The sequence below is a fragment of the Gymnoscopelus braueri genome, assembly GCF_963280865.1.
Source record: "Gymnoscopelus braueri genome assembly, chromosome: 13".
In the NCBI taxonomy this organism is placed as follows: domain Eukaryota; kingdom Metazoa; phylum Chordata; class Actinopteri; order Myctophiformes; family Myctophidae; genus Gymnoscopelus; species Gymnoscopelus braueri.
This window is the reverse complement of record NC_137615.1, coordinates 36,770,714-36,795,051: the sequence shown is the minus strand read 5'-3', so window position 1 is coordinate 36,795,051 and position 24,338 is coordinate 36,770,714. Positions and strand designations below refer to the sequence as shown.

At 41.5% G+C, this 24,338-nt stretch overlaps 1 protein-coding gene across 1 annotated transcript in view; it reads left to right on the top strand.

Annotated features, from left to right (window-relative positions):
- grb2b (growth factor receptor-bound protein 2b) overlaps positions 1-20,193 on the top strand; it is a 47,499-nt gene extending 27,306 nt beyond the window's left edge. Inside the window, exons 3-6 of the mRNA XM_080446351.1 lie at positions 6,737-6,834; positions 13,770-13,892; positions 15,143-15,311; positions 19,170-20,193. Of these exons, the coding sequence (XP_080302477.1) occupies positions 6,737-6,834; positions 13,770-13,892; positions 15,143-15,311; positions 19,170-19,355 (576 nt within the window). The 3' untranslated portion in view covers positions 19,356-20,193. The remainder of the gene's footprint in view (positions 1-6,736; positions 6,835-13,769; positions 13,893-15,142; positions 15,312-19,169) is intronic.
- Positions 20,194-24,338: the final 4,145 nt, after the last annotated feature.

The window sequence follows — 24,338 nt, the reverse complement described above, 5'->3', positions numbered from 1 at the left end:
AGTACGCCCTCTCTATGACACTGTTCACATGACCCCAACAATCAATTCTCCAGTTCTAGGCAACATAGAAGGGGGGGGGACTTATTTCTTATTTTCACACAACAGCTCTAAGGTATATTATGACATGGTTCAATGTTGAAAATGAGTGGTCTTCTCCTTTAACACCCTGTTTTATACTTTGACGTATACGTCAGGGTTTCCCGCGGAGGTATTGCAGGTGGTCCCTGGCCATGTATTCAGAACGCGTGGCCAGATATATATATTTTTTTTACTTTTTACTTTATTTGCTACTCTTGTTTCTTGTTTGTGGAAAAAAAAGTCGAATCTAACATTTAAAAAAGTCAAGTGACCTCTTACGATGTAGACATCCAGTCCAGTCGCTGCTAATTCGCACAGAATTAGTTTCCCATTCAGTGATGCAGCAGCATAGGGGTCAAACTTAACTCCCACAGAAAAGGATTTGCTCATTGACATGTCCACAGACTCTGTCAAGAGGCACACGTATGAAACACAGCCCCTTGCAAAGGTCTGGATGAGTTGTAAGGCAGAATTCCCAGAGCTTACAGCAAAAGCAATGATGTGCATGTTAACTTTTGCAGCAACCTACCTCTGTGTGTTTTTTCCACACTGACTTATCTGAATAAGTAAATTTTTATGGTTTTGAATTGTCAAGAAGGATGTTGTACCTTGTACTCATTCATTAAAAAGAAAATTGTAAAAAAAAGATGCATGAGAAACTTGTATCAAGCCTGCTGTGAAATGTGTCTTCAGTGTAGATTTTGGTTTACAAATACAGAGGTGAAGCCGGGGGTTATTATACGTACCCTATTTGAAGAGTAACTTAGTTACAAAACAAAACAGTTTCAGAACTTAGTTTGACAAAATACACTCATACACTGTAAAACCCTTAGTGCTAATTTAACCCTGATATTGTACATATGTAACCTTACCAGATGGGTCCATTTGGCTACAATTGTACACTTAAGATGTAAATTAACATTGCTGTGTAATGTTGGAAGGTTGCATGACTTATTTGGGGAGGTGTTGTACTGACTCGGTTAGCATTGTGTTTGGTCAGGGTGGTGGTGGTGGGTTTTATATCCGTTATGTTGTGGTGAGTGAGTGCGCCTTTTGCCTCTAGTGACTTCACACAACACCTCCCCCTCTCTGCTTCAAGCGCTGGGCCTTGGATGTCGCCTGTGACAGTCACAGCAACACAGGCTGCTCGTGTCTGCAGGCCCAGGGCATCACAATATGAGAGCTTCGTGTGAGTCAGCGCCGAGTGGCTTGACTAGACACATTATTAAAAGAGCACAGGCGAACACTCGGCTGCACAAGTTGGCCATAATTGTCGTACATTGCCAATGTAGCCACTCAGAGTTTAGACATATTTCGAAATATTGAAAATAAAGAATGAATAGTCCGTCCAGCTGACGTTAAGAACTGCGCACACAAAAATACAGAAAACCTTTGAGCTTGATAATGGAGCTCTTCTTTAGTGGCTAGCTTCTGAGCTCAGCCTGTGGAGAGGGGGTGAGCAGGTGTGTGCGCTCATGATGTTGGTGCAAAGAGAGGTCATTTAGAGCTCACAGTATTAGGCACACAGCCCAGGGGCGGAGGCTGCCTGTTGTTTTGTGTCATGCATCGGGCTTTACACACACACACACACACACACACACACACACACACACACACACACACACACTCTTGCCTCTCCCATCTCTCTTGATGACAGTTTACCGTACCTACACACATACCATCACGCATGTTTCTCTGTCTGTGATTGTGATCTACCTACCTATATTTTTCTCCAACTTTGTAGATGCACTCCTCCAGACAAAAGCCTCCACAGTCTCTTTGAGACACACACAGCAACAGGGCCCTCCCTCCTACCCCCTCCCCCCCTCCACAGGCTGTGGTAGTCCTCTGACAGCTGCCACGCTGCAAGCTCACTGGAGCACATGGGCTGCTCGCACAGTCTCTGCGTTGGGTTGAGCTGAAGTGAGGACAAGTGATAGTCTGCGCACGCACGCACGCACGCACGCACGCACGCACGCACGCACGCACGCACGCACGCACACACACACCTATTGTTTGCCTATTGGCACTGACTCTGGCAAACCAGTTGTCATTTGTAAATTACGAAATTCTGATTGACGGAAGAGATTTACAAATTCACACAAATATACACCGGTATAAATTACTATTATAAATAAGAAAATCTGCTTTCCCTATCATTTAGTCATTTAATGTCTTATTTTCGGTAAAACGCATTTACCGAGCCTTAACCTTAATGTTTGTATGCAACACCATGTGTAATCTATGACACAGTGTATCTATACACTGTAGATGGTATAATAGGCATATTTTTGGTACAATGTAGATTCTACAGTGTATTTCTACTGCGCAGTTCTGTGAAAAACATGAGTGGGTCATGGAAAAATGTAGGGGGGAAAAGCCACCAGCCTGTTGTGCATACACTCATTGATTTTATGGGTGCATATTGAAAGGCGGATACGTTCCATGTGCACTGAATTAGATTTGACCTAAAAAGATAGTAGTAGGGGATCCTGGATCCCCCTACTGGCTACATTTTGGGGGGCAATGGATTGGAGGAAAAGAGAAGGTTGGTGTAAGTGTTAAGGGATTCAGTGGAAGGGAGGATAACAAACGGCACATAGTCAGCAGGCTTGCTGTCTGTGTATTTTCTCTTCTTTTGGAAGAAACCCAGTGCTGTTGCACCTCAGGGGAAGGACTCAACCACCAGTAGGATTTCTTGCGCTTTTTTTCAGATGAGGAGCCGATCAAATACACAACCCCCCCCCCCCCCCCCCCCGCCCAATTCCGATGAGCTCTACTCACTTAGCTCCTCGGAATAACATTGACTCACATCTTCTACAGTATTGTGTTGGGAAGGATGAGATTTACGACCAGCCCTGGCTTCAGCTGAAGCTGTTTAAAAATTCAACGAGACAACAGTTAAGTCTTATGAGTCACGGATTAGGTCCATCTATCTTATAGCAGCTTGACATTTTCTCGCAGGCTGTTCTGTGGTGCTTATAATCCAGGTCCGGATTCTGCGATGTACAGAACACACGTTTGGCCAGATATAACCTAGCACATCTATAAATTCAATGTATATGCAGTATTTGATGGCACTTTGTCTTACAGATTTACCTACAGTCCCTGGTTGTTTTGCAATGGAAATAAACGAAAAAGAGCTTGGCTCGAGCATTAAAACAAATACCACCAAATTAGTTTTGCAACACTTAACCAACATATCCTGTCCAGGGTAGCTGTAGCTTTTTATAGTAGAGTTACTGAATTTTACCATTTTAACGCACTTCAATTTTGATTATTCAACATAAAATGTACTATTAAATTGATTTAGTCGATTTAACATACAGAATAGAAATGGTTACTGATATAAACTACCGGCTGTGACATGCCACGTTCTTCACCTACATGCTGCTATTCTGAAATGTAAGGGTCAGTTATACATGGCACAGGAAAATGCATTGAACATTACAGTGAGGTAGCTTAATATTTAATATTCTGCCTAGACTCTCTGTCCCCATAGCTTTTGTTGTTGAAATAGAATAGTTAGTTATAGATAGATAGTTATTGTACTGGAACTAAATATTATTTATGAACATAAATATTATTTTGAATATCTTTGTCATTGTATTTGTCTGGTTAAATTGCCGGGTTCAAATTATTTGTATCTATTTTATTTTGGACAAGCAAGCTAATGTTTTTGGTTCAATAAAACAAGTTAATTCAAGACCTTGTGGTTGTCATGTAGTGTGATCATGTGTGAGGGGTTGTTGCGGTTGTCACTGAGCTCAGCTTCTCATGGTCGTGTAGATCTACAGATGTGGTCACACGTACATGTGTGCACACACACACAGTCCGTCTTTCCTCTGAGAACCAGTTTATCAAGTACCTATATACCCTATACACAACACAATATGTTGTGAGCTTGTAGGTCTGCTATTTCTGCTAAATGTTTCCCTATTTTCACCAAGTGTTATTATTGCCAAATGTTCCCAGAATCTGGCCGCTAGGGTTCATGTGTCCAATGGATCTCACAGACTGATCCGGATCACTTTTTTGTCATTGCACATGGGGAAGTGACACGCATCGCCCACTCAGAATAACTTTCGTTCTATATCATGAAAAGTTAAATTAACAGTATATAACCTAGGCCTATTCTTCAATAAGTTCTTTGGCGCCGGTCTGTGGCCTCTCTCACCCGAGGGTTGGGTGTGTGCGAGTTTAGACCTTAGAACCCTTCGGTCAGTGTGCGTCTTTTACAGATCACTTCGTTTCTCTCCTCCCCTCCCTTTACATTTCACACACACACACACACACACACACACACACACACACACACACACACACACACACACACACACACACACACACACACACACACACACACACACACACACACACACACACACACACACACACACACACACACACACACACACACACTCTCCCTATCTCTCTCCTCCACCCCCCCCCTCTCCCTGTCCACCTCACAACAAGCTGTACTCTGGAGGAAGGATGTCACACACACCATTTCCTCCATAACACTTTATGTCCCTTTTTTTAGAAGAAGAGAAAAAATTGGGTTTGGCCTTTTCTTTTTTTATGTGTGGAGAAGTTGATTTTGCAGCCAGTGTGGCATCTTAAGGCCACTCGACACCAATGATTCGCCATGCAACTCCTTTCAGCATGCGACTACTTGCAACCATTATCTCCAATGGCAGTTGCAAGGAGTTGCATTGGTGGTTGACCTCAAAACTCCTGTTCTGTTGCAAGGTGTTGCGACTAGCTGCATTGGTTGCGGTTTGGCCTTTATGACCAATGGTTAATGTGTAGTCACGCAGCTGCGTCACAATACCACTTCAGCAATACCAGTGAAATACGTAGGAAGGAACTAACCAATAGGCAGATGTGAGAACAGTCGGTGTCAGTGACAATTTTCTATTGAGAAAAATCCTGAACTCTCCTTCAGCAAAGTGATAAAAGCAGGCAACACCTGAGCCCGTAAAACCACTGGTGCCATCTAAAACAGTTGGGGAGGGGATTTAAACAATCACAATGGTTATGTTCATGTTGTACTTTCTACATGTCTGGGGAATACACAGGTGCACCTTTTGCGTCTGCTTAAATGCCTGAATTGTAGCTTCTACAATATTAACAGGTTGATTTCGACATGCCGAAAGACACACACACACAACGCCTGGCCCAGCTGTCAGAAATGTGCCTCCCTGGTAAACATACTCAATGCTGCGTTCTGATGCACTGGTGGAGTTACATTTGAAACCACAGCCTGCTCTATACTACATCGTGATAAGAGCATAAGAAACCACAAGACCTCTTCATTCTTTTATTTGATTTTTCAGGTGCCACATTCCAGAATGCAACGATGCGTGAAATTGATCTTGCGTAGCTTTAAGCGTCTGTTTGCGTTCTTGTAAACAGAGGATAAATTCAGGCAGTATGTCTTGACACATGCAGATTGCAGACATGTGATGGAGAGACACACACACACACACACACACACACACACACACACACACACACACACACACACCTGCAGAGCATGATTGCCTTGTCACACACTACTGCCCTCAACTCCTGGCTATATCACCAATGTTCATACTGGTGGTAAATGAGTGAACTCAACACTGCCAAGAACATGGCCCCTCTATGGTTGATGGGTGAATGTCACACTGACACATAATAATAACATTGCATATGAGGCGATTGAAATGCCCTCTTACTCCAAAGATCATTGTCTCCGCCAGAGGTGGAGAGTATGTTTTCGTTCTTGTCCTTCAGTATTTATTGAAGTGAGCTTCCATCAGCCAAGCTAACATTGGTCAAGTGACACGTGACAATATGTAATATAAATAGGTAAGGATTAATCAGGAACAGTACTGGCGGAGACCTGTGCTCCGAGGAGCACATTTTCTAGTTTAAATTATATTTTCACCCTCTGGACTGTCACGCCTACAGGTCTGAATCAAGAGCATGTGACAAAATAAAAATAAGAATGGCATTACTATCATGATGACTCTCCATATCTGTAAAAATGTCATTTAATTGTGTAAGTAACAGGTGTCTTTCCTCCTATTGTGATTTGATCTACCGGTAGTTTACTTTCTAAATAAGGGTATGAATTTTACGACTATAGGCAATGTGGATTTTAATATCTGGAATGATTAATCTGACATGTTAATAATTAGAAACAATGTCTCCGTATTATTACTGTTATTCTGTGTAGTGAATTTAATTGATTTTGGATGTTTAGCACTCTGGTTGGTTTCGATGGTTAACCACACTTGCCATCCTAGTGCTTGTCAGCCTCTTGGTGTACCTGATGTAGATTTCCATTCCATCTTTCAAATATTACCTGACAAAGATCCAAGAAGTATCATAAAAACATTATTAAACGTTTTGTGGCATGGAGCAAGTGTGCGGGTGTAGAGCCTTACACCTACATGATGTGTGCGTAATTACTCTCCTTCAACTCACTAACCAAAACCAGACTGTTTGTTTGATGTGTAATGTATCATTATCCCTTTACAACGCTGTGTATGATTCTCAATATGCTGCCAACTGCATGTTATCTGTTGACCTGATGGATTGGATTCGTCACACACTGCGACCTTTTTTCTACAACAGTGACTCATTTGTGACCTTTTCTTGCCTTTTCCAGGTATTAAATGAAGAGTGCGATCAGAACTGGTACAAGGCAGAGCTAAATGGTAAAGATGGCTTCATCCCCAAGAACTACATAGAGATGAAGGCTCATCCGTAAGTATAAAAACACGACCTGTTTTGTGCACAGACATACAGACACATAGTCAGGTTCACTATGTCAAAAAAATATACTTTTGTTCAAAATGTGTGGAGATTAGCAAAACTATATTTTAAAAAAATCTTCAGAACATGGGGAATCCAAAAATCTATGTTTGCATTTGCACAGACACCTGCATGTCCACCATATCCCGCCATAAAATATATCATTTGTGCTACCTTGGCTTCTAGACGACATAGAAAGTTAATTAAATATGCTAATCCTATGTTTTCTGGGTCAAGGAATCCAATAGAGACCTAAAGGATTGTGCACAGGGACTTTCAGTAACGCCCCCTAGGGGATGGCCATGAAAATGCAGGTTTACTATGTTAAAAAATATACTTTTGTTACGAATTTTAGAACTTTTGGAATCTTCACAGCATGGGGAATCCAAAAATCCTTGTTTGCATTTGCATAGATACCTGCATGGCCGCCATATTGTATGTTCAATATGGACGACATAAAATATATAGCCTAGTTTGTGCTATCTTGGATTCTAGACAACCAACCTCAATTAAATATGTTTTCCAGGTCAAGGAGTCCAATACAGACCTCAATTTAGTTCTCAGGATTATAGAAAAGCAAGAAAACAAATGTAAATGTAAAACATAGTCTTTATAGTTGTGTAGTATCAACACATCATTGATTTTACAGGTTTACAGGTGTATAGAAATGGGTGAAAAACTCCATTGTTTCTGTTGTTTTCAAAGAGAAGAAAAGAAAAGATCAGTCAGGTCAGGGAGAGCAAGGAGAACAATCTAACAGCAATAGCAAACATGTCAAGGATATACAAATGGCATAAACCAACAGATACAGTATGTACATGGGGTTAGACATAAGGTGCAAGGTGGTGACACTTTGGTAAGTCTACATTAGCAGCAGGTATGTACATGAGATTACACATTAAAGTGCAAAAATAGTATCAACGATTGAACTATATACAATATCTACTAGATCTATCATTCAGGAATATTCTTTTACAGCATTACAGACAGTCTGCGTCGTTTTCGCAATCACTTCCACACAAACAAAGTTCTGTGGAAGCCAAATTGTGTCTCCTGCATGAACTTCTCTAGGTTGTGCAATGGTTTTTGCACTGACATCTGACCACTAACAGAAACTAACAGAGGAAGGCAACCTAACACAGGAGGTGAATGATGTATTGGCCAACTTTGTATGATGTACTGCCCAAAGGCATCCATATAACAAGCATTCCTGACCTAAGGTGGCATCTGTTTTGCAAACATCTGGCAGAAAGCAGCAAGTTGCCTCCTACAGTTGGTGCCCTTGAGGAGCACATTGAACGTGTGCGTGTTTAAAATGGGGTGTGGTGCCAAGCCACTGTGATGTGGCAGTCTTTTTGACCCACTCAAACATGGAGCCATGGTTAGATACTACCTACCACCACAAAGGTTCCTCCTGCACCACAGGCCATTGTCTGAGTTGGTCAGATGTCAGTGCAAAACCCATTGTACAACCCAGAGATGTTCATGCAGGGGACACAACTTGGTTTGCACAGAACTTTGTGTGGAAGTGACTGCGAAAACAATGCAGACTGTAATGCTGAAAATGACACTCCGGACAGTGATGAAGAGCTGTAAAAGAATATTACTGAATGATAGATCTAGCAGATATTGTATGTAGTTCAATCTTATAACTCGTCGATACTGTTTTTGCACCTTAATGTGTAATCTCATGTACATACCTGCTGCTAATGTAGACTTACCAAAGTGTCACCACCTTGCACCTTATGTCTAACCTCATGTACATACTGTATCTGTTGGTTTATGCCATTTGTATATCCTTGACATGTTTTCTATTACTGTTAGATTGTTCTCCTTGCTCTCCCTGACCCCCTCCCTCTTCTTTTCTTTTCTTCTCTTTGAAAACAACAGAAACAATGGAGTTTTTCACCCATTTCTTTACACCTGTAAACCTGTGGTGTAATAAAGTCAATGATGTGTTGATACTACACAAATATAAAGACTATATTTTCCATTTCCATTTGTTTTCTTGCTTTTATAAAATAACTAAATTGAGGTCTGTATTGGACTCCTTGACCTGGAAACATATTAACTAAGGTTGGTTGTCTAGAATCCAAGATAGCACAAATTAGGCTATATATTTTATGTTGTCCATATTGAACAATATGGCGGCCATGCTCTGAAGATTCCAAAAGTGTATAGTTTTGCTAATCTAAACTTTTACGAAAATATATTTTGACATAGTAAACCTGAATTTCCCTCGCCATCCCCTAGGTGGCGCTACTGCAAGTCCCTATGCACAATCCTTTAGGTCTCTATTGGATTCCTTGACCCAGAAAACATGGGATTAGCATATTTAATTAACTTTCTATGTTGTTTAGAAGCCAAAATATCACAAATTATATATTTTATGGTGGCCATTTAGTGAACCTGACTAACACGTGGCATGTACACACGTTTCAGTTCAATAAAGCAATATTTTTCTTAAAAGCAAAATAGTTTTTTTTTTTCCAATGGGCCCATAGTACATTTAATCAAAAGGTGGAGAACAATTATACCGTGAAATACCATATGCCGCAGTATTTTGGTCGATGCCGTATTGTACTGTGAATTTTCATACCTTTACATATGTATCTGAGACTATACTGTAGTGCGAACTTTTCAAACATTTTCCCAGCCAACGCAGCGATCCCTTACTGAAATTGGCATTTTGAGAAAATGCCAAGAAATATGGCATATATATATATATATATATATATATATATATATATATATATATATATATATATATATATATATATATATATATATATATATATATATATATATATATATATATATGACTAGATGAGATTTTATAATAACACTGTGAACGAATGCCTGATTTATATTTGGTCACGCTCCGATGTCACGCACTGAAAATGGCAGATCTACAAGCTCAGTGTGCTGAGCTGCGACTCGTTTTGAGCTTATGGATCAACTATTTCCAGTGCATGACACCTGTGTGCAACCAAGTATAACTGAGACTTTAGACTTGACCAGCACGACTACTCTGGGTGGTGGTGGTGATAAATTGCGCTGTTCGTGTAAGGTACAAGCAATGAAAGATTAATTTGAAGAGCGGATGCATCAATAGCTGAGAGGCTCGGTAAATTGTTATTGTCCGATTATCAAAATCCTAAGTGACTTGGTTCAATAGCTCGAAAAAGACCTTCCAAACTAGAGTGACTGTAGTTTTTAAGTGTCGCTTTGGCCAATCATCCCGCAACTATACTGTGTGCAAAGTGCCCTAGAGAAAGTCTGGAGGACAGTACCTCCGGAGTGATGCTCTGTGCCAGTTTAGCCCTCTTCTAAATTAATGTTCTTGGGGCTTTTTGGCTTGATTGACTATTGAACCCATTATGTCATGGTCGGGGTTCTATCACATGTTATTTGGGAGATGTAGGGGGTCCGCAACTGCTTGTTTTTGGGACTATTCTGTGACATAGTACACCCCTATACTGTGTAAGTGTATGGAGAATGCCGGGATTACACAAGTAGCTTGGACTTTTACCTTGATGTAGCCAGAGAACTATTTCAAACATGTCCCATCTTTTACAGCTAAGAAATAGAAATGTGGAGTGGAAGGACATATATCGATTATTATATCGATATATATCACAAGGCAGGTTGAGAGGCCAAGATGAACAAAAGTCACACTATTATTATTATTTATTTTTTCAGTGGATTTTGTTCTAAATAAAACAATGAATTAGTCATTGACTGGATGGTACAAGACATTCTCACTTGAGAATTTGCTTTTGACAAAAATATTTTAAACTATAGGTTTTTCTGTCTTTTTGTCCATTATTGCCTTTTTTGTCCATAATTGACTTGAATCTCATCTGTGGATTATTGGTTGGTCCAAAAATTACAGTGAGATTAACACATTGGGTGCCAGAGGTTTATTAAAATATTATACGTTGAGTGCCTGCATTTCTTCCATCCACTTGCGTTATACGTTTCATGCTGTAGAAGCCCCGACGCGGAAGTGCATGTAAACAAAGCGTGCGTGCGAGACGGCGGAGGGTCCCGACTAACGCCTGGAACAATAATATTTCCAACGCGATCCTCCATTGCAGCGTGATCGCCGATCGAAAACGGCTCGTTTCCACCACGTTAAAAAGAAATGGAGATATTAAGCTTTTAGTCAAGGAGTTAACATTGAAAACGCCGACCGGAAGGATTTTTGACATGGAGCCACATCCAGCCTCTTCTTCTCAGAAACTCCTTGGGTGATGTCAAAGTTTCGTTTTAGCGCCCCACGTGGGCCACTCGTATAAAAATAGAATTGGGTCAAAAACGGTCCGGACCGTTTTCGGCACTTCTCGTTTGGATCCTCAAAAACGGTCCGGACCGTTTATGGCACTCGATGTGTTAATTATTGACTGTTTTGACATATGTGTTGCCTGAATGTGAAGACGATGGTGATCTGAACAGAGTGGTCTCTGTCTATCTGTCAGTCTGTCTTACTTGTTGCTTGAGGTGTGTTTAACTCTTTATCTCCATTATGGCTTCCTCATTTAGGGATTAGGATTAATTTTCCTACCTGTCATTCATTCCAACCAGATCAAAGTGGGCTGGAAAATGGTTTCACTTTCCCAAACAAGTTAAAGAATAGTTGCTCATTGTATTCTGCCATTAGACGGGAGCGCTTGGATGGTGCAGATACTGTAGTGTGTAGAAAGGTTTGATAGCCTGTTTTGGTACCTCCTTTAGCCTACATCTAATCAGTAGTGCCTGTATTCCTTCATATTACGCATCAGCTGTTGGGCTGCCAAGCCCCCCACATGCAGTGTACACACACACACACACACACACACACACACACACATGGGACAAGCAACGCATAAATACACAGACCTACATTTTATGTGGAAAATTATGGTAACTTTTAAAGTTAAATGAAGAGTATTTTAGTGTTATGATCCAGCACAGCATGGATCAGCTGAGCTCAACTTCTTGTTCATAACAGATCTTTTCCCACTAAATGCATATGGCCTGGATAACCTGTTTGTTTTTATGGCTATTGCAAAGCCTCTTAATGCAGGTAGTAGTATGACAGCTATCAAAAGCAGAAGGCAGAGCATGATGCTATGCTATGCATTTATGTGCAACTGTTAGACAGTTTATTGTTTTGCATGCGACTGAGTATAGCGCCAATGTGTCTCCAGTCTCCACGTGGGCCTGTTTCCATGGCTCCCATTAATTGCCCCGCCATCACTTTATATCAAGCGGGGAACTGTATCCGCTGAGCACAAATGCAATAGAAGCAAAGCATTACCATTCAGGTCGTGTTATAGATTATTTTCACTTTCGCACAAAAAGCATCCACCGTGTCGTTTTTGGGGCCGACTGAACTTTTAAATTATTAACAGGAGCTGAAGAGCTTTCACTCTGTCTCTCACCAGCCCATTTGCCTCCCTTCTCTCCACATCTTATCAACTCTGTTCATTTCCCTCTTGTCAGGGTTCTACAGTGTGACCACTTAAGCCCTGAGCACTATTTGTGCCTAAAAATAAATGTCTGCTACTAAAAAGTAGCACATGTATCAACTAGGGACTCCAGGTAGGGAACAGGCTTACAGTTTTCCCCCTGAACACTTGACTTTTATCAGTCCAGTGTTGCTAATTTTTGGGGAAGTGAATATGCTTCTTGATTGGAAATAAACGTCACTGTTAGAGCCGATGTCTCAGAAGAACTCACCACAGGCAGTCACATCAGAAGAAGTGTACCAGCCAAATAGTCATAAACTAAATAGTGATAAACCTTTATTATTTTACCCAGACACGTTGGTCATTACCTGACCCTCATTTGAATGCTTCTTTCAGTTTAAAAAAATATATATTTTGACTACACTGGAAAAGTGATGAGATTTCCCAGTTAATTTCAAATCCCGGCTAAATGAATTAGAATCCCGGCTGTGTGGAGATTGCCTGTTCTCCACAGGTTCCTCCAGGTGCTGCGGTTTTCTCACACACCAAACATGTGCATCTAGTGACTATGGTTAAAATTTTGCCACTTGGCTAACTCTGGCACATACAGTGATTACCGTTGATTAATGTGCACTGTCACTGTAAAAATGAATAAGTCAAGTAAAGGTACACGCTCTTCCAGGATTTGTTGTGTTTCTCCTTTGGTATTATTATTTTGACAGGCACAGAACGTTTAATCTGAAATGTAATCTCAGAGCTATGTAAACAAGCCAAGCTGATGATATTCAAGGAGACAAAGAGTGAGAAGCCTTGCTTCTCTGCCCCTTATATTTCTAAATCAGACTATCAGCTATATCCTCCATGCCCAGGCTTGTCCTTGAGTGAAGGTTGGACACTTTACATCATACTAATGGCTTCACACTCTGTATCAACTGTACGCATGTGCCCAAAGACTTAAAATCACTGTTGGCCATTTTTAACCTGAAAAACTAAGCCAGCGTATGTAGGCTGGCTTAGTTTTTCCATCACCTTTTTAGAGAGAAACTCTGAATAATCAGAACGTATAACGTATTGTCATATTTGAACGTTGCTCTCACAATAGAATGATAGAATTCAAGTAAAAGATGTGTCTGTGAAGTCATCCCTTTGAACCTTGATTTGAGGATTTAAGGGACAGAATCTTGTCATTGTTTTCTCCTCCTTGTCCCTCCTTCCAAATGTCATTGCTGTCAGGTGAAATATGGAGATAGGTTTCCATCCGACTGTAACGATATGCACAGTGTACAGTATATCTAATGTACCTTTATTGAAAGGATAAACCCTTTGAGATGTATCCTCTAGTTTTCGAGGGGGTCCTTATCTATATTATATTGCCAGTGACATGATCCACCTCAACGTGTTAAAGCTGAAGTGTGTGTTTACCTTCTGTACCAGGTGGTTCCTCGGGAAGATTCCCCGGGCCAAGGCAGAGGAGATGCTGAACAAACAGAGGCACGACGGAGCCTTCCTCATCCGTGAGAGCGAGAGCGCGCCGGGGGACTTCTCCCTTTCTGTTAAGTAAGTCGCAGCTGCTTATACATGACGCAGTGTCATGTGTTACGTACCACTTCTCTTTGGAAATAAAATCGGAATCATCATTACCTCAACAATGTGCATATAGACTGTGCACATCATTACAAAATATGCATACGTACAGTATACATCATTACCTCAACAAATGTGAGTACGGCACTTACATTATGATTACCTCAATTTACATACAGTATGTACATAATTACCTCAACAATGTGCTTACTTACATTATTATCATTACTTTAACAATGTACATATGTATACATCAGTGGTTCTCAAAGGGGAGTCCAGGGACCCCCAGATGTCGTTAATGGGGTTCCAAGGGTCCCCAGCAAAATGAGAGAGTTTGACACCTATAACTCTATTTGAAACTTCAAAACATTTAGAAGAATCTTGAAAGATTTGGATCCATTTTTCAAAAAAATTCAACGCCACAAAACTTCTCTTACGGGGGTCCCTGGCATAAAATATTTTCCAAAGTCATGTGGGGACCCCCCTGGAGGTCCCGACCCACAGGTTGAGAACCACCGTCATAGATAGATAGATAGTTAAAATACTTTATTTACAACCATTCAAAAGCATTATATAACCTTTAACCAACATGGATATGTCACAAATCCATTGTGGTTCAATCCTACTACTAGGACTTCATTATTCTGTTGAATTACCAGTGCTGCCCTCTGGTGACTGAGTTTCATCATCACCTGCCACTGATACTCCAGGCAGTTCTGCTGTCCAATTCCCATCTTTCTAAAGCGCTTCCCTCTTATGCAACACCTAGTTGACGCATACAAAGCTCATTTAGTCTTATCTGCATCTGTCTGCCGTCCCCATAAATACCCAGCACGTCGGGCCACCGTAGTCTATATGTAAAGTCGGTGGCCAGATAAGAGATCATAATAGTCGTCTGAACTGTTCTTGTTCCGATCGGCTCCACTTAGTAATAAACATGTGCGTCTGTCACAGCAGGCATGACTCATTCATTTGATTAAACGTCTTTGCAGTCTGACACACACCAATAATTTGTTTGATAAGTATGCATTGGATACCGTCCCAGCTTTCCCACTTCATTGATATAAACCTTTGACCTGGGTTGGTACTTCCACGGCAACTCGCCAAGCGAGTATTGAAGAGGTTAACTCCTCTATACCGTGGTGGTATAGAGGTATCTTTCTCTCCATCTGTCTTTTGTTGGTTGAGCCCCTCACGTCCTTCTCCCTCTTTGTCTTCGTCAGGTTTGGCAACGATGTGCAGCATTTCAAGGTTTTGCGTGACGGTGCTGGGAAGTACTTCCTGTGGGTGGTAAAGTTCAACTCGCTCAACGAGCTGGTGGACTACCACCGCTCCACCTCTGTGTCGCGCAACCAGCAGATCTTCCTGCGCGACATAGAGCAGGTCACCGAGGTAAGGAATGGCACGAGACACACACATACAGACTAGAGTTATCAACAGGCCTGAAAATTAAGGCCCGGCGCGAAAGACGAAAGATTACCATAATTTTCGATCCGAAAGCCCCCCCCAAAAAATAAAAAAAAAGGTTGCCAGTCTGTACCCGTGTTGCTTATACCGTGGTGAGCCAGTGGCTCAAATTGTAGCAGAGTGAGAGAACGGACATATAATAGGTGTCGAAAGGGCAACAACTTGTTCAGTTGTTCATAAAACATGCCAAGTTGCACACAAAATAGGCTAAATCCCTGTTGTTTGTCACGCATCTCACATTCTCTCTCTCTCTCTCTCTCCCTGACAGTCTTGCTCGCCGCAGATGCTGCTACCTGTATTTTCTATTTCGTCCTTCAACTGTGGCGCGCCGAACACAGCAGCAGATATACAAACTTGTTCATCTGCCTCCTATTCTGGGCTTGCAGATCTGTTATGTTCGGTGCGCGACAGACACCACCATGCGACAAAGTACAACTCAGGCTTCTGTCTGCCAGGCGCCGCAGCTGTAAAACCTTTAGTAATGTAATCGGCAGTCACTGTCAGCGCAGCTTCACACCACACTGACAGCACTGCTGTTCATAATTAATAAGACAGAACAGAATTATTATTATTATTAATAAAAAACAACAGCAATTGGCATACATTTTCGATCGGGCCGAGTCGGGCTCAGGCAGAAATTGAGAACTCTAATACAGACACACCCCAATACCATAATCATATTTCGGCCATCGTAAACCATAAATATCACACATTTTCACTGTGCATTAAAATACAATCTGTATGATCGATTTTATACAAATGCAAGTATTTATACAAATTATTGTTGTCTGCGCTCTGGCCGCATTATGATCAGATTCCCGCCACAAATTTGTGATGCAAGTAAGTGGGATGATGGCTAGTTTAGGTACCACACTCTGTACTTGGGTATCAACCGAATTACATTGGCATTACCGAGCACTTATTCACATTGGATCCCAGTTAATATCACAGCTGTTGAAAGGATAGACCTATGTCTTTTACATGCATTGTCAATAGCCATCCTATACTGTCCAGAACATTGTCAAGAATATAATGTGCATAAGTAAACATTGATCTTTAATGACAATACAATGCTCAGCTCTCTCCCTCTCTCTCCTTCACAGCACGCTGAGATAGAGCAAACAAACATACACAAACCTACATTAATATCATTACTTCAACAATGTACATATGTATATTATATACATTGTACAATGTACATGTATACATCAGTGGTTCTCAAACCTTTGGCTAAACTATGACAAATACAAAGACCTGGCGTCTACCTTTTTTTTCATTATCCAAACACCAGGATACACAGTGGGCATATGCATTTAAAGGTGTGCATAAAGGTGAAAATTTAAATCTCGCAAATGTAGACATACTGTACTGATAACGTTTACACATGACTGGCTCTGCCTGAAATTATGGCTGTACCCGACTCAGGATTTATCTTGTCATAGATTCAGGATTTTAATGCGTTTTTTATATTAAAAAAAGGTCTTCATGAACAAATAGTCACATTACATAGGCCTACTTAAGTGCAACAGAGCCATGTTAATATTTTTGAGCATTTAAAAGCAATGAATCCGTTAAGAGAATGACATATGTCGGCAGGCTGCTTATTTTAATTGATGACATTGACAATCCTTCAGACTGTAGGACTACAGTTCTAAGCTATGCTGTGCACATCAAGTAGTCGCTGGTGCAAGACAAAAAAATTAAAGAGAAAAGAGAAATGACACAATGCAATGTTGTGTACCGGATTATTGCGCAGTAAACTTTTTTTTTAAATCAAAGCTACAGCTGTGCGGAAGTCTTTACCACAGCGTTTCTTTAGCCAGCATGAGATAGTTAACCACTCACCTAATGATTCGGAGGTTCAAAAAGAACACTTCCAACGTGTATACATTGTTTAAGTCAATGGAGCATGGTTTTCATATCCAGATTCTTGGGTATAATCCACGTGTTCTTGTTTACATCCCGTCATGATGGCTTGGCATCAACAGAAGTATTTCCTCTAAAAACGGCGGATTTCAAAATAAGTCTCTTAACACATTGGGTGCCAGCATTTTTTCATAACAACTTACGTTGGGTGCCAGCATTCTCCCCATTGACTGCGCTTTGCTGTTTAAAGCTCTAGACTCCACGAGGAGCAAATCCATGTAAAAAAAAACATCCATTCATGTTGCGCGATGACCCTGGCTACAACCTGGAACGATAACATTTCACTCGCGAGTTACAATGGGGGGGGATCGCGCATCGCGCATGACCGGTTTTCCCCACCGGAAACAGATTCGGAGATATAGGTGTTTTAAAGAAGGAAATAGACAGGAAGTGGATGGCAGCCATGTTTTTGTTTTTCCGGTGATCTATCTGGCCTATCCTTCTCAAGATCACAATGGGTACTCCCAGAGCTGCTCTAGCCCCGCCCGTGTGGAGAAAAACGAAAAAAACAAAAAGACATATTTCACGGTCTGGACCGTGTTCGGCACCGGACCGCTACTCTGCGCAAACACGGTTCAGACCGTGTTTGGCACCCGATGTGTTAAATGATTAGTCTACACTGGTTTTATTTTTTTATTACTTACAGGAAGTAGATAGACTAAATTAGAAATACATGACACCAGGGCTAGTAACTGACGCTATAAAGGAAAACTAAACAAAAAACATTTAATGCGCGAATCAAATCATTTGCGTCGACTGAGGGGTTCTCTGCTGACTATTCGAATTGCCGACTTTCAGGGGACAGGCCTACCTGAAATCCAGACACATTGCGAGGAAGAACACTTCCAGATGAGGATTAGTAGATATGTTCACATTCTGAGTGCCTTGCGTGCGATTACACATTGCATTCTCATGCTTTAGGTTAGGTAGGCCAATCAGCGCAAAATTTCTTGTGCACACTGACAGTAGGCTAACTTAGTACTACCTCCAATAACTAACTTTTTTAGATAACTAACTTTAATTTTATGGTGTCAATGCGGCTTGGATCGGGCTGAAACCTTGCCCAAGTTTGGACTTACTAGAGGTTCGTGCCACTAGGCGGCCTTCACATCTAGAGTTACTGTATGGTGTCAATGCACATAACATGTGCACATACACACCGCCCGCCGGTCCTATGTTGCACAGCCAATCCTTCTACCTTCGGGAGTTTTATGTTGTGTCTGACATTGGTGCATTTTGATCTGACAGCTTTGGGCATCGTTATTTCCTCAGTGTCACTTGCCTGGTCTTGCCTTTTCTCAGCAGCCTTCCTGGCTGCATTCTATCCACAGGTGTTTTATGCTGTGTCTGACATCAGTGCATGTTGATCTCCATATATGTGCATTTGACTCCATATATCCGCATCTGGCGGGGGCCCCAAGGGCCGCGGACCACCGAATTTTACTCGAGCCACGTTGTTACCATGTAGATCCCGAGATCCGCATGTTTGGATTTCTTTCCTTATTCACATACTGATTGTATTTTAATGCATGGTGCATATGGGGTCTTTTTTTTCTTTGTTTGATAGTTAAACTTCTGACCTGGATAATTAATCCCTGTGTTGGATGATAATTGGAGAGTCTGTTGACATTTGGTTTAATGGTTCAAATTAAATTGGTCAATTGGCACTCTATTCCAGACTAGAGTGTCTTAACCTCCTGGATGGTTGCAGCAGTCAAGGAGCTTGTAGATTGGCTATTTTCTCTATTCCTCGTACAACATATATACAGGCCTTATGTGGAGACTTTACCACCTTAGTAATAAATAATTTCTCTCTCTCTCACCCTCCTCTTTTCCTTTCCTTTCCTTTCCTTGCAGCATCCCAAATATGTGCAGGCGCTCTTCGACTTTGACCCCCAGGAAGACGGAGAACTGGGCTTCCGGCGCGGAGACCTCATCCAGGTGCTGGACAACTCCGACCCCAACTGGTGGAAAGGAGGGTGCCACGGCCAGACGGGCATGTTCCCCCGCAACTACGTCACACCTGTCAACCGGAACATGTAAAACAGAACAAAACAAAAAAAAACAGTCTTGACCTTGTTAAATGGCAGCATACAGCAACCGTCACCGCCGCCATCACCCCCATCATCATCATCATCATCCTCCTCGTACCCTGACCGCTATCTAGCCCCACGCAAGCCAACCCCTCACTGGGCGAACCACCGCCACCATCCAACCAACCCTCAGCCTCCCGTTTGCCACCCGGAGATAATAGGAGCAGACAGGAAGAAGACACACAAAGAGAGGAGAAAAAAGAGGAGTAGTGTTATCGGAGATGTCATTGTGTTTTTCTTCTCCACGTACCGACAACGTTCACCTCCGCAGTGTGAATGCCTCCACCGGTTAGGAGCAAACTGAAAAACAAGACATATAACAGTGAAACTTAACCACTTAAGCCCTATTTTTCTTTTTTTCTTTTTTAAAAACTTTCGAACAAATTTCGTAAATAGCTGATCTACAAGCTCACAACATGACACGTTTTGAGCTTGAAGATTGGCAATTCTTTTTTAAAGAATATGAAAGTTTTGGGAAAATCAACAATGACATGACCAAAATAGGGACGCCAGGGTTAAAGTGGTTAAAAACCTAGCACATCGATCCGTGAAGATGACCCCCCCTACCCCCCACAGCTGCTTCTTTTCCTCCTTTAACTTCTTAACATTCTACCTTTTTTCTCTTGTTTTCGTTTTTTTTTTCCTGACGCATGTTTTTAATCACCGTTAAATGAAATGCATACCGATAAACTCCTAAACTCTGTTTTAAAAAAGAAAAGAAAAAAAGAAGGAAAAAATATATATATGAAAAGATGAATGAATCTTAAGAAAAAAGAAAATCTTTGGGGGGTCTTACAGACAAGTTTCCATGTCCAAGATCGTTGGCACGTGAGCATTGTACATCAGCCCCTGGGCTGTATAAATAATTCAACTATAGAGAGAATCCATTTTTTAAGAATATATATTATATATTTGTATGTGTTTGTCTGTTTTAGCTCTCATCACAAATTGTATTTTTTTTTTTTTCATTTGTAAATTATGTTGACTTTTCTTTTTTGCTAGTAGCTCTAGAATGTGCTGAATTGTCAGTTTGGTTTTGTTCTTTTTTGTTTTTCCTCTGGATTTATCTGAGTGCCCTCAGATAATACAGCATGATATTTAAGGCATCATGAATTCCATTCTTTATCCTTGTTTTTTTTGCTTCGTTTTTTACATATTTCTCATCTGCAATGCGAGGAGATTCAAGTTCATTGTCCAAAAAAACAAAACAACAATCTTGTCAGGAAGCTAACGTTGACCGGCAAGAAAGCCATGTATGCTGCAAGAGCTGTGATATGACGAATAACCTGTCAAACCCTGTTTTTCTTTCTTTTTTCTTTTTATTTGGTTCAAGCCAATGTATTTATTACAGCCATTTTACTCTTGGGCAGTGAATGTAGCTGACTGAGTCCACACAGACTGTCGACATGAGGGAAGCAAGGTCGGAGAACTGAACGGCACAAGCGCAAGGGATTTAAGCCAGAGTTATACTTGGCAGATAAATAACAGATCTACAAGCTCACTGCGCCTTGCATGAGATATGTTGTAAGCTTGTAGATCTGCTATTTTGGGTGTGACACCTGCGCGCAAACAAGTATAAATCAGGCATTACACCAACACATGCTGAATCAGTAAATGGTGTCAATATTCATTCATGAAATGAGAGATACATATGAGACTTAATGCAAGGTTATTAACATGCATCTGCCAAGCCTACAGTACTACATGCACGCATACATAAAAACACTCTTCCCCCCTTGTTATACCTGCACATAGCAAGAGGCTGAGTTTGGATAATCACATTATGTAATTGCCAGTGCAGTTCTGTGACTGTCTCAGATTTAACAGTTACATTTTTCTTTGAGAGATTGTCTTTTATGCTAAACGTTGAGAGATCAGCTTAAAACAATGTAAACGTTTGTTTAGTTTTTTTGTCCAATGTGGCGTGTGGTCAAGCACTTTTTATGTTCAGATTTGTTTTTTTGTTGTATTTTTCTTTTTCTGGTCCGGTGTGTCTTTGTTTACCGTGTTTTCTGGTTTTTGTTTTCTTCTTGTTCTCTGGATAGTGCCTTTCTCTCTGATGTTTCAGTGTCTCCGACCTGCTGCTTTGAGCCCCGCACCACTCCCCCAGCCCTCCTTCGTGGGGGTGCCGTCAGTCCTGCAGTGAGAAACCGTGTACATAATCCAACCTGACCCATCAAACCCTCTGCCTCCCCCTGCCACCACATCAACCTTTGTTCTCCTTTGCCCTTACCAACATGGAACTCTTATTTAAGTGTCTCTCGCCTTTCTCTTTACCTAATGATTCTTTGTTTTTGCTCTTTTTTTATAATTTGCATTTGTTTTTTTTTGTTTGTTTTTTTGTTTTCAATTAATTAAATGCAATTATTAAAAAATGATAAAATCATTCTGTGTGGTTTATTTGTCTGTACAGTTTCTCAGGTTCACCACTAATCAGTTCAAGCGAAGTCCTGTGTAAGTATTCTCTTTTATTGCAACCAAACAAGTTGCGTTTGGTAAACTGATTACCAATTAATTTAAACATTTAATTGCAATGTGTTTTTAAAACATTTGATTATAACTGCTGCTTAAACATTGCAGTCTCATGCCAACTTATGTTCACCCTAGCCATGAGAGTTGCTGCATGTCGCTACGTCACCTCGACGAGATGGGAACTGGATGGTACGGTGATGGGATGGTGCTGAGTCATTTGGGTGCTGAAGACCAGGCGTTAAATGTACAGTCTACAGGCCTTCCTCACTGACACTGTAATTTGTCAGGTCTGGGATAGTAAATATGTTTAGGGTTTCACATAAACACCAATTCAGCTTGTCAGGTCTCATTAGTATATGAAACGCATACAGTCGCCCGAGGTGCTGTCAATGAGCAAGCTTCATTTGATCTAAAGGAGTGATGAAGAGGAAGCTGATGGCTTTAGGTCTTTAAGCAAACCCCTGGATTCTCTGCACATGCAGTCTGCTGCCACTGCTGGCCAGTGAGAGTAAAAAGATTGCATTACCCACGGTCTAGTACACTGTCTGCTCCAGTTCTGTCCCTCTATGTAGCACTTAATATGCACGTCCATCCAATCTGGCTCTTTTCTGCCTGTGTTTTTGTCACAGGCTACCTTAAGGACATGGAGTTAAGCCAGTGCTCCCTCTCTGTCTTGTTCCTGGTCTTGCCTGGAATCAGCCTTGACTGATGCCTCTTGTCATCTTTCTTGACACCTACCAGCAATGTAACACAATGAGACATAGGCCCATGGCCTCTGGTAACCAGTTGAAAAGGAAAAGGTTTGATCATGTGAAATAGATTCATATACCCAATGTCACAGGGTTTGCCCTTTAGTCTCACAGGGTCATTTTGCCATATAGATTCATATTACTGTACCTAATGTCACAGGGTTTGCCCTTTATTGTCTCACAGGGTCATTTTGCCATACAAGTGCTAAGTATCATAAAACCCAGTGCCCTATGCCATTCTGATATTTTGAGAAACTTTTTAGGTGAATCCACAGATTTCATGGGATTATTGGGCTACCAGCATCAGAATGAGTGCATTAGTGCATGTCCTTCAGTATGTATCACCACCATTAGTCATTGTTGTGTGCTTGTTCATGTAGGTCTACGCCTACAGGTCTACGCCTACAGCCTACTGTAAGTGGAGGCTTTTGACATGCAAATCTTAAAGAGTTGCACATGAAACACAAAAAAACAACTTGTGGTGAAACATGAGATTTGTGAAGCACAGAGCAGAGATTCGTTGTGCTGTGATTTTTATTGAGTGCTGCACAAGTCTGAGAAACAAGTAGAGATTAAAATGAAAACTGAGGTCCATGGCCTCTATGCTGTAGGCCTATTATAGGTCACAGCAGCTTCCTCTCGACTCTTGCTGCAAGGGCTGGAATCATTAATGGCATTATCTGCTACCCTTAAAGTGAACCCTCCCGGATCCATTTCTGCCAAAAAGGTCACGACATGACGTGGGCACGTAGTTCACCCGGGGGGCATTGTGAATGACTTAGTTAATTTGATCCCTGCTTCTATATTGTGGCCCACACCATGTGATCATGAAAATTATATGGGTGTAGGGGGTTATCACATCAACCAGGATATTTCAGCCATAAGACCATTCTCACACAATCTGGTTTATCCTCTGCACCCTGTAGCCTACCCTTTGATTGGTTTCCTCATGATCTATGTTTAGCTGGGTGGCCTACACTTGAAGTGACTCACAGGGTCACACAGTTGGTATCAACTATTCAAATGTTATACTGGAGGCCGCCAATATGAGGCTTACCAGAGCTTCCCACGGGAATTCTATCAAGCCTACCCTGCTGGCATCATATTCAAATAGGAATGGATGGAGACACCAGTCACACCACTGAACTTGTTAAACTGCACTTTATGCAAATAGACTGTGAAATGCAAACATTGGCTTCTTTGTACCTCTATCCTGTTAATTATCGGGCTCATAGATCTCTGAATGGTGTTCTTTTATGGTGCCGCCATCGGGCACTGCCAGTGCCAAATGTCTGGCGAATCTACACTGGCAAATTGCATTGACAAACCAACCCCTGTTCTGGCAACACAGCACTGAAGACTGCCTGTCTTTTAGCCACATTAACCCCTGGCGTCCCTATTTTTGGGCGTGTCGTGGGCACCTCGCTGAGTGGTTAGTGAGCCCGCCTAGGGAGCCAGAGGCCCTGGTTGCCCCAGGTTCGATTCCAGGCCAGGCCAGCATATGTGTCGATGAAATGAAATTTGTCCCTGAGCAAGACTCTTAACCCCTAATTGCTCACATGTTCTCACTGGAAACAAGACCGCAAGGACTTTCATGAACGACCTGTTAAAAGGAATTATCCTTATCCTTACTTACCTGGCGCGGAACGTTCGCCCCCAGCAAGGCTGACCACTCGGCCCGCTTGCGCTTGGTGAGACCAAACCAGTGTTGC